The following is a 12,273-nucleotide window of genomic DNA, read 5'->3' as shown; positions in this document are numbered from 1 at the left end:
ACCCCAACAATGACTAAGAACCCAAAATTAACCCCAACAATGAAGAACCCAACATTGACACCAATGACCCCAACATTGACCCCAACATTGACAAAGAACCCAACACTGACTCCAATGACCCCAATGACCCCAACATTGACCCCAAACATTGCAAAGAACCCAAAATTAACCCAAACAATGACTAAGAACCCAACATTGACCCCAACATTGACAAAGAACCCAACGATGACCCCAATGATGATGAAGAACCCAAATTAACCCAAATGACCCCAACACTGACCCCAATGACCCCAACATTAACCCAAACATTGACAAACGACCCAACATTGACCCCAACATTGACTAAGAACCCAAAATTAACTCCAACCATGACCAACAACACAACACTGACCCCAATGACCCCAACATTAACCCCAACATTGACAAACGACCCAACATTGGCCCCAGCATTGACTAAGAACCCAAAATTAACCCCAACCATGACCAACAACACAACATTGACCCCAATGATGATGAAGAACCCAACATTGACCCCAACATTGACCAAGAACCCAACATTGACCCCAATGACCCCAACATTGACTAAGAACCCAAAATTAACCCAAATCATGACCAAGAACTCAACACTGACTCCAACATTGACCATGACCCCAACATGGACCCCAACATTGACAAAGAACCCAAAATTAACCCCAACAATGATGAAGAACCCAACATTGACCCCAATGACCCCAACATTGACCCCAACATTGACAAAGAACCCAAAATTAACCCCAACTATGAGCAACAACCCAACACTGACCCCAATGATGACGGAGAACCCAAAATTAACCCCGACGATGATGAAGAAACCAAAATTAACCCCAATGACCCCAACACTGACCCCAACGACCCCAACCTTAACCCCAACCACTCCGAACAACCCAACCCCCTCACCCCAACCACCCCAACATTGACTAAAAACCCAAAATTAACCCAAATCATGACCAAGAACTCAACACTGACCCAACATCTACCAAGAACCCAACATTGACCCCAATGACCCCAACACTGACCCCAACAATGACTAAGAATCCAAAACTATCCCCAATATTGACTAAGAACCCAACATTGACCCCAACCATGACCAAGAACCCAACATTGACCCCATTGACCCCAACACTGACCCAACATTGACAAAGATCCCAATGATGACCCCAACATTGACTAAGAACCCAAAATTAACCCCAATGACCCCAACATTGACCCCAACAATGACTATGACCCCAACACTGACCCCAATGACCCCAACATTGACCCCAACAGTGGCTAACAACCCAACGTTGACCCCAAGCCCCCCAACCCCGCCAAAACACCCAACCCCTCACCTCAACGCCGCCGCCGGCCCCAGCGCCGAGCCCAGGCCGGACGCCAGCGACGACACCGACCCCAGCGTGGACGCCAAGGCCACGGCGATGCCGGAGCGCTGCGGTTTGGCGAAGGGCGGCAGCAGCAGCAGGCGGGGGCCCTGGGGGGGCTTCTGGGGGGGCTTGGGGGGCGGCTCCAGCGCCCCCAGCAGCAGCAGCTGCCGGCAGATGTCCTGGGTCAGCTGCATCTGCAGCAGCTGCCGCTGGTGGAGCTGCCGAAGCTCCTCCAGGATCAGCCGGAGCTCCGGCGGCGGCGCCGGCGGCGGGGGAGGGGCGGGGGGGGGGAGGGGAGGGCGGGGAGGGGGCGGTGGGGGCTGGGGGAGGGGAGAGAAACAGAGAAAAGGGAGTTAGAGGGGGGTGCGGTCTCAAAATCGGCGTTTCCCGCGCCGAAATCGCCGTTGCTGCGGGTGTTGGGCGCAGGGTTATCGAAATTGGAGTTGCGACAGGATTGGGATTTTTTTTTTTTTTTTTTGGACTCAGAATTGTCATTTTTCGACCCAAAATTCTCATTATTGACCCTCGAATTGTTATTTTTCGTCCCCAAAATTGATATTACCCCAAAATTGCAATTATTTACCTCAAAATTGTCATTATTTACCCAAAATTGTAATTATTCACCTCAAAATTGTTATTATCAATTCCAAAATTGGAATTATTGGCTCAATATCATTATTTACCCTCAAACTGTCATTTTCCACTCCAAAATTGCAATTACCCCAAAATTGTAGTTATTAACCCCAAGATTGTCATTATTGACCCAAAATTGTAATTATTCACCCCATAATTGTCATTTTTGACCCCAAAATTCTCATTATTGACCCAATATCAGCATTATTTACCCTCAAACTGTCATTTTTCACCCCAAAATTGCAATTACCCCAAAATTGTGATTATTAACCCCAAAATTGTAATTATTGACCCAAAATTGTAATTATTCACCCCATAATTGTCATTATTGACCCCAAAGTTCTCATTATTGACCCAATATCATTATTAACCCTCAAATTGTCATTTTTCGTCCCCAAAATTGCAATTACCCCAAAATTGTGATTATTAACCCCAAAATTGTCATTATTGACCAAAAATTGTAATTATTAACCCCATAATCGTCATTTCGAACCCCAAAATTCTCATTATTGACCCAATATCTGCGTTATTGACCCTCAAAATGTCATTTTTCACCCCAAAATTGCAATTACCCCAAAATTGTAGTTATTAACCCCAAAATTGCAGTTATTGACCCGAAATTGTAATTATTCACCCCATAATTGTCATTATTGACCCCAAAATTCTCATTATTGACCCAATATCAGCATTATTTACCCTCAAACTGTCATTTTCCACCCCAAAATTGTAATTGCCCCAAAATTGTAGTTATTAACCCCAGAATTGTCATTACTGACCCAAAATTTTCATTATTCACCCCAAAATGTTTGTTGTTGACATCAAAAATTTAATTTATCCCAAAATCGTAATTATTTGCCCCAAAATCTCGTTATTGACCAAAAACTTATGATTTGCCCTAAAAATGGAATTATTCATCCCAAAAAAAATCATTATTCACCCCAAAATTATAATTACCCAAAACTCAAATTATTCACCCCAAAATCGTCATTTTTCACCCCAAAATCGTTACTGACCCCAGAATTGGAATTTTTCACCCCAAAATTGTCATTATTCACCCCAGGTTTGATATTTTCCCCTTCAGACCCCTCCAAATTCACCTTTTCCCTCCAAAAATTTTCTCTTTTCCCCAAAATCCCATTTTTTTCCCAAAAAATCCTTTTTTTCCCCAAAAAAAAACCCTGAAATTTCCTCCCCCCAAAATCCCAAAATTTCCCCCCCAAAATCCCCATTTTTCCCCCCAAACTCCCCTCCCAAATTTCCATTTTCACATCACCAAATTCCCGGATTTTCACCCCAAAATCCCGATTTTTCTCCCAAAAATTTCCACCCCAAAGTCCCAGGGGGTCTCCCTGCACAATCCTGAATTTTTACCCAAAAATTCCAATTTTTCCCCCCAAATCCCCGGAGTTTTCCCCCCAAAAATCCCTTTTTTTACCCCCAAAATTCCCTTTTTTCCCTCAAAAAATCCCAATTTTTACCCCCCCAAAAAATCCCAATTTTCCCCCAAAAAAATCCCAAATTTAACCCTGAAAATCCCAATTTTTAACCCCAAAGTCCCCGGGATTTAAAAAAAAAATAAATCCCCATTTCCCCCACAAAAAAAATTCCAATTTTTCCCCCAAAATCCCCAAATTTTAACCCCCAAAATCCCGGTTTTCTCCCCCCAAAAAAATCGCAGTTTTTAACCCTTAAATCCTAAATTTTAACCCCAAAATTCCCTTTTTTCCCCCCCAAAAAAATCCCAATTTTTCCCCAAAAAAATCACAATTTCCCCCCCGCTTTTTTCCCTAAAATCCCAATTTTTACCTCAAAAATCTCAATTTTTACCCCAAAAAAATTCCCAATTTTACCCCGAAAAATCCCAATTTTTAACCCCAAAAAATCCCAATTTTTAACCCCGAAATCCCAATTTTTTCCCCAAAAAATCCCAAATTTTACTCCAAAAAAATCCCAATTTTTACCCCAAAAATTTCCAATTTCTTCCCCTCAAAAAATCTCAATTTTTAACCCTAAAATTCCCTTTTTTGCCAAAGAAAATATCCCAGTTTTTAACCCCAAAATCCCCATTTAAAAAAAAAATCCCAGTTTTTCCCCAAAAAATCCCAAATTTTACTCCCAAAATTCCCTTTTTTCCCCACCAAAAATCCCAATTTTACTCCAAAAAAATCCCAATTTTTACCCCCAAAAAAATCCCAATTTTACTCCAAAAAATCCCAATTTTTCCACCCAAAAAACCCAATTTTTCCCCCAAAAAATCCCAAATTTTAACCCCAAAATCCCAATTATTAACCCCAAAATTCCCTTTTTTCCTGAGAAAAAATCTCAGTTTTTAACCCCAAAAATTCCCTTTTTACTCCAAAAAATCCCGATTTTTCCCAAAATCCGATTCTTTAACCCCAAAAATCCCAAATTTTACCCAGAATAATCCCAAATTTTTACCCCCAAAATTCCCTTTTTCCCCCAAAAATGAATCCAAATTTTTTAGCCCAAAATCCCAATTTTTTTCCCCACAATTCCCTTTTTTCACCCCAAAAAAATCCCAATGTTTACCCCAAAAAATCCAAGTTTTTAACCCCAAAATCCCAAATTTTACCCCCAAAATCGCCATTTCCCCCCCGTTTTTTTCCCCTAAAATCCCAATTTTTAACCCCAAAATTCCTTTTTTCCCCCCCAAAAATCCCAATTTTTACCCCGAAAAATCCCAATTTTTCCCCCAAAAAAATCCCCATTTTTCCCCCCCAAAAATTCCCTTTTTTCTCCAAAAAATCCCGAATTTTCCCCAAATCCCACTTTTTAACCCCAAAAATCCCAATTTTTCCCCAAAAAATCCGAATTTTTACCCCCAAAAATCCCCATTTTTTCCAAAAAATCCCAATTTTTCCCCAAATCCCACTTTTTAACCCCAAAAATCCCAAATTTAACCCAAAAAATCCCAAATTTTACCCCCAAAATCGCCATTTCCCCCCCGTTTTTTTTCCCTAAATCCCAATATTTAACCCCAAAATTCCCGATTTTTAACCCCAAAATTCCCGTTTTTCCCCAAATCCCCGTTTTTCCCAAAATCCCCGTTTTTCTCCCCAAACCCCCCCGCCCCTCCCCCCGCCGATTTTTGGGGTGAATTCCGCCGCTTTCGGGTCCCTCCCGCACCTCCGGGCTCGGCCATGGCCGGGGGAAGGGGAGGGGGCGGGAAATGACGTCATGTCGCGACACTGGCGGGTGACGTCACCGCCGGGGGAGGGACGGAGAGGGGGATTTTGGGGGGATTTCCGCGATTTTTGGGGATTTTTGGAGGGAAATTTCGGGGATTTTGCGGAATTTTGGGGGATTTTGGGGGGAATTTTGGGGGTCTCGAGGGGAATTTTGGGAATTTGGGGGGATTTTGGGGGGGATTTTTGGGGATTTTTGGGGGGAATTTCGGGGATTTTGGGGAATTTTGGGGGGAATTTTGGGGGTCTCGGGGGGAATTTTGGGAATTTGGGGGATTTTGGGGGGGATTTTTGGGGATTTTTTGGGATTTTTGGGGGGAATTTCGGGGTATTTTGGGAGGAATTTTGGGGATTTTTGGGAAGTTTTGGGGGGGTTTGGGGGGAATTTTGGGGAGAATTTTGGGGATTTTGGGGGGTTCCGAGAGGATTCTGGGGGGATTTTGGGAATTTTTGGGAATTTTGGGGGGATTTTCGGGGATTTTTGGGGATTTTGGGGGGATTTTCGGGGATTTTTGGGGATTTGGGGGAATTTTGGGAGGAATTTTGGGGGTTCTGGGGGATTTTGGGGGATTTTTGGTAATTTTTGGAGGGATTTTTGGGAATTTGGGGGGAGAATTTTGGGGGATTTTTGGGGAATTTTGGGGGAATTTTGGGGATTTTGGTGGCGATGTTTTGGGGAAATTCCGGGGGTTTTTGGGCAACTTTGGGGGGATTTTGGGGAAAATTTTGGGGATTTTGGGAAGGATTTTGGGGGTCTTGAGGGGATTTGAGGAATTTTGGGGGGATTTCCGCGATTTTTGGGGATTTTTGGGGGGAATTTCGGGGATTTTGGGGGCCCCGACGGGATTTTGGGGGGATTTTTTGGGAATTTTGGGAGGAATTTTCGGGATTTTGGGGGATTTTGGGGGTCTCGAGAGGATTTTGGGAATTTTTCGGGGGAATTTCGGGGATTTTGGGCGATTTCGGGGAGAATTTTGGGGGTCCCGAGAGGATTCTGGGGGGATTTTTTGGGGATTTTTGGGGGAAATTTTGGGGATTTTTGGGTGGCTTGGGAGGAACTTTGAGGGTCCCGAGGGGATTTTGCGAATTTTTGGGGGGATTTTCGAGGATTTTTGGGAAGTTTTGGGGGGGATTTTGGGGATTTTTGGGGGATTTCGGGGGGAAATTTTGGGGGTCCCGAGGAGATTTTGGGAAGATTTTGGGAATTTTTGGGGGGATTTTTAGGGATTTTCGGGAATTTTTGGGAATTTTGGGGGGAATTTTGGGGAAGAATTTTGGGGATTTTTGGGGGTCCTGAGGGGATTTTGGGTAAATTTGGGATTTTTGGGGGAACTTTGGGGGTCCCGAGGGGATTTTGAGGAGAATTTGGGGGATTTTGGGGAATTTTGGGAGGAATTTTGGGGATTTTGGGGGAATTTTGGGGAGAATTTTGGGGGTCTCGAGGGGAATTTTGGGGGTTTGGGGGGATTTTGGAGGATTTTTGCTAATTTTTGGAGGGATTTTTGGGAATTTTGGGGGAGAATTTTGGGGATTTTACGGGATTTTTGGGGGAATTTCGGGGATTTTGGGGGTCTCGAGGAGATTTTGAGGGGATTTTGGGAATTTTTGGGGCGATTTTCGGGGATTTTTGGGAAGTTTTTGGGGAGAATTCTGGGGATTTTGGGGGTCCCGAGAGGATTTTGGGGGGGTTTTTTGGGAATTTTTGGGCGATTTTCGGGGAATTTTTGGGCGGATTTTTGGGAATTTTTGGGGGAATTTTGGGGGAGAATTTTGGGGATTTTTGGGAGGAATTTTCGGGGATTTTGGGAATTTTTTGGGGGGAATTTTGAATATTTTTGGGGATCTGGAGGGGATCTGGGGGAGTTTTGGGATTCTGGGGGGAATTTTCGGGGATTTTTGGGAATTTTGGGGGTCTCGAAAGGATTTTGGGAATTTTTTGGGAGGAATTTCGGGGATTTTGGGAGTCCCGAGGAGATTTTGGGGGATTTTGGGGGGGATTTTGGGGTGAGTTTGGAAAATTTTGGGGGAATTTTGGGGATCCCAGGGGGGTTTGGGGGAATTCTGGGGGAAATTTTGGGGGATTTTTGGGAGGTTTGGGGGAATTTTGGGGAAAAATTGGGGGGTTTATGGAGAATTTGGGAGATTTCGGGGGGAATTTCAGAGGAATTTTGGGAATTTCGGGAATTTTGGGGTTCTCGAGTGGGATTTTCGGAGAAATTTTGGGGAATTTGGAGGGTCCCAGGGATATTTTGGGAATTTTTGGGGGGTCCCAGACGTTTTTTTTGGGGATTTTGGGGTCCCTGAGGAGGAATTTGGGGTTTTTAGGGGCAGATTTTGGGAATTTGGGGATCTCTGGGTGGATTTTGGGGTCCCCTGAGTGACCTTCGGGAAGATTTTGGGGGCTTTGAGCAGAATTTTGGGGATTTTGGGGTTCCCTGAGGGGATTTTGGGGGTCTCGGGGTCTCCTCGCCTCTGATTGGCTCCCGCTATTCCCTCTCAGCCAATCAGCGCCCGTTGCTGGGCAGAGCTTTCTGCCCTTCCCGCGCCCGCTTCTGATTGGTTCCCGCCGTTTCCGCTCAGCCAATCAGCGCCCGTTGCTGGGCAGAGTTTTCCGCGCTTCCCGCGCCCGCCTCTGATTGGCTCCCGCCATTTCCGCTCGACCAATCAGCGCGCGCTGCTCAGGCGGGCGGCGCCAAATGGCGCCCGGGAATTTTTTTTAATTAATTCTTAATTAATTCTTAATTTTAATAAATTTATTCGGGATTTTTTTCTTATTTTGTTGATTTTTTTTGGCTTTGGGGCTTTTATGTATTTTTATTTCTATTTTTATTTTTATTTTTACTTTTTTTTAATTTTTATTTTTATTTGATTAATTTCTTTGATTGCAATTGTTTAATTGCCATTTTTTTCCTTTTAATTCCGTTTAATTAATTTAATTTCGTGGACTTTAAACTTAAATTAAATTAATATAAATTCATTTTTAATTATTCAATTTACTTTTTTTAAAAAAAATTCTTTCGTGTCTCTATTGTTTTATTGATTTTTTAATTTATCAGTTTTATGGATTATCAACCATTCTTTAATTAATTGCGTTTTATCCCTTTTATTTTAATTAATTTCCTTTATTTAATTAATTCCTCTGCATTAATTAATTTTTATTTCTTTTATTTCTCCCATTTCCTCTTCAATTTCCTCTCTCTGATTTCTCCATTTTCAAATTATTTTCTTTTGATTCTCTTTATTTAATTTTAATTTTTCCAATTTTTTAATTTCCTTTTATTCCATTTATTGATTCATTATTAAATTCCAATTTTTAATTCCATTCATTTGTTTCTTTATTAGCGACTTTAATTCATTTTTATTTAATTTATTTTTCTTTTTATTTCCTTTATTTTCTCACATTTGTTTTTATTTTATCGTATTTTAATTTAATTTTAATTTTAATTTTAATTTAATTTCAATTTTAATTAATTTCATTTAATTTTATTCACTATTTAATTTTAATTTAATGATTTCAATTTTTCCTTCTAATTCCATCTCCTGTTATTATTTTAATTATTAAATAATAAATTGTAAATAAATATTTTATATCAATTAATTATTAATCCTCTGTATTAATATTTTTTAATATTTTAATTTTTATTTTTCATTCGATTTTTCAATGTATTTTTTCATTCTTATTAAATTGAAAGAAATAAAATAAAAAAACAAAATAATTAAATTAAATTAAATTAAATTAAATTAATGAATAAAATAATAAAATAAAATAAATTAAAATAAAATAATAACATAAAATAATAAAAACAAATATTAAAGTAAAATAAAATAAAACATAATATAAAATAAAAAATAAAATAAAATCATAAAATAGAATCATTAAATTAAAATACATTAAATTAAATTAAATTAAAAAATAAAATATTAAAGTAAAATAAATCAAAATAAAATAAAATAAATCAAAATTTAATTCCATTTAATTTCTTTTTATTTCACTTCATCATCAAAATTTCCAAACTGTTCCAAAGACAAAAAAACCCAAAAAAAAAAAAAAAAAAAAGAGAAGAAAATGAAATTATTTATTTCAAAATTAAATAAAAATTTTATTTTTAATTAATAAAGTGGAATAAAATTTAATTAACTTTAATTAACTGATGAAATTAAGAAATGCAATTTGAAATTAATTGAAAATAAAAATAATAAGAATAACCTGAGATCGATAATTTAATCGGTTGAGGGAAAATAATGAAATTAATCAAAATTAAAATTATTCGGAAATAAAATAATTAAAGTTAATAAACGCTGATTAAAATTTAAAAATATGGAGGGAAATTAAAAAATATCAAGAGAAATTAATGATAAATAATTTAAATAATAATCGAGGTAAAGGAAATTAAGAGAGTCCTGAAAATAAAAGAAAACTAGTTAATAGTAATAATTAAAAATTAATATATATTAGTATATATAATTAATAATTAATATTATTTAATAGTGGTATTAAAATTAATTTTCAAATACAATAAATTTTAAAATAAAATAAAAAAAAATAAAAAAAAATAAAATAAAATATAAAATTAATTTAAAATAAATTAAATTAAATTTAAATAAATTAAATTAAATTAAATAAGATAAAATAAAATAAAATAAAATAAAATAAAATAAAATAAAATAAAATAAAATAAAATAAATTAATAAAGCAAGACCAACAGAAAATACTAACCAAAATTAAAGAAAATAATCCAAATAATTCAAATGAAATTTAAAAAATCCCCAAATTCGAAATTAAAAATCGCAGAAAATAATTCAAACGATGCAATTTACTGGAAATTAATGAATTCGGGAGAAATGAACCCAAATTCTCCCCGCTCGGGGTTTTTCTCTTTTTGGGGCCGGACCCGCCCCTTGGGGACTTCCCCAAAATAAAAAAAACCCAAAAAGGCCAAAAATGGCCCCAAATTTAGGGTTTCGATTTTGCTGCAGCTGCAGCTCTCAGCGCTAATTAAATTATTTTTTATTATTAATATTTATTTTTTTATTAAAGTTATTTGTGTTGATAATTAAAACCAACTCAATTTAAAAAAAAATCCTGAATTAATGGGAATAATTTTATTTATTATTTTATTTATTGGACTTTTTTTATTTTTTTTTTACATTTAATTGGTTCGCATCAGGGTTAATAATTATCAGTTTTTATGCAGTTAATTAAATTTATTAGAGCTGATAATTAAAAAAAACCCCTCTTGAATTACAAGGAAAAATTAAATTAAAAACTTTTCATTATTTCATTTTTATTTTTACATGAAGAGGAATAATTAAATTAAATCGTTTTATTTGTTTCATTCTAATTTATATTCGTTTAAATTATTTTTATAGAGGATAATAATTTTTGGTAAACTGGGTTTTAATCAACGTTAATTGGGGTTAATGATTATCATCATAAGGGTGATTAATTGAATATATTAAATAATTGAATATAATGAATAAATTGAATATATTGAAAATATTGAATTTATTGAATATATTTTATCCCCAAAATATTGGAAATTTTATCCCCAAAATCCTGGGAATTTCAGCCCTAAAATCTGGGAATTCCAGCTTAAAATCCTGGGAATTTTAACCCCAAAACTCTGGAAATTTCAGCCCCGAAATCCGGGGAATTTTATCCCCAAAATCTGAGAACTTTATCCCCAAAATCCTGGGAATTTCAGCCCTAAAATCCTGGGAATTTTAACCCCAAAATCCTGGGAAATTTAACCTCAAATCCTGGGAATTTTATCCCCAAAATCCGGGGAATTTTAAGACGCAAACCTTTCAAATTCTGGCCCCAAAAACCTGGGAATTCCAAGCTTAGAACCCCCAGAATTCCAGTTGAAAAACTCCGGGAATTCCATCTCCCCTTGTTCCCGCAGGGCTCCGGGCGGCCGTGACCCTGCTGGAGTCCGGGGGGGACCTCCAGCCCCCCGGGGGGTCCCTGACTCTGCTCTGCCGCGCCTCTGGGTTCAATTTTGGAAACCACGACATGTACTGGATCCGCCAGAGCCCAGGGAAGGGGCTGGAATTTGTCGCGAGTATCAACAACAATGGTGGCACCACCCGATACGCGCCGTCGGTGCACGGCTGGGCCTCGATCTCCAGGGACAACGGGCAGAGCTCGGTGACGCTGACCATGAACAACCTGAAGGACGAGGATTCCGGTGCCTATTTCTGTGCCAAATGTTACACCAGTGGTTGTTATGGTACTTATGGTGGTGCTGCTGTTGCTTGGATTGGCGTTGCCGGCTGTGACCCCAAGCCCCCATTATTGGGTCACATAAATGTTATAAAATTCCCACATTCTTCCCCCAAATCCCAGCCCTTGCCCACAAATTTCGGCCCTTCTGCCCCAAACTCCATCAGTGCTGCCCCAACTCTTGACTTTCCTTCCAGTTGTGACCATTTTACCGAAACCTCAGCCTTTCTCCCCCAGCCCCCGATTGGCTGAGTTGACATGGAGCCAACGCTGGGAGCAGCGGTTCGGTGCCGGACGTGGGGCTGGGCTGGAACTTTTACCAAAATCCCTGAATTTCTGTGTCTTTGAGTTGACACCTGGGACAGAACCAGGTGAGGATTTGGGGCCAGTGGTGAACATTGCTATGAACAGGGGAGATTGGGGACAAAGGGTCAGGATTGGGTCAAGGGCTGAGGGTTGGGGGAAGGTTCTGGAGACATCTGAGTCTGACGGCCAGAGACGTGGCCGGAACACAAAATACCAATCTCAAAACCATAACCAGCAATATGAGCACCACCAAGCCAACTGCCATCAGAACCCCTGGCACAGAAATAGGCGCCGGAATCCTCGTCCTTGAGGTTGTTCATGGTCAGCGTCACCGAGCTCTGCCCGTTGTCCCTGGAGATCCTGAACCGGCCCTTGACTGACGGCGCGTAGAAGGTTCTTCCACCTTTGTCCATACTCGCTACAAATTCCAGTCCCTTCCCGTGGCTCTGGCAGTACCAGCCCATCCCAGATTCTCCAAAATTGAACCCAGAGGCGCGGCAGA

At 39.3% G+C, this 12,273-nt stretch overlaps 1 gene segment (V, D, J or C); it reads left to right on the top strand.

Moving 5' to 3' along the window:
* Positions 1-5,223: 5,223 nt before the first annotated feature.
* On the top strand, positions 5,224-11,722 carry LOC130263295 (Ig heavy chain V region 6.96-like). The segment is given in 3 exon segments: positions 5,224-5,245; positions 11,146-11,484; positions 11,703-11,722. Coding segments are annotated over 3 exon segments (381 nt in total).
* Positions 11,723-12,273: the final 551 nt, after the last annotated feature.

Source organism: Oenanthe melanoleuca, chromosome 25 (genome assembly GCF_029582105.1).
Source record: "Oenanthe melanoleuca isolate GR-GAL-2019-014 chromosome 25, OMel1.0, whole genome shotgun sequence".
Taxonomy (NCBI): domain Eukaryota; kingdom Metazoa; phylum Chordata; class Aves; order Passeriformes; family Muscicapidae; genus Oenanthe; species Oenanthe melanoleuca.
The sequence above is the reverse complement of the archived record's forward strand: the minus strand, read 5'-3'. Positions and strand labels throughout refer to the sequence as shown.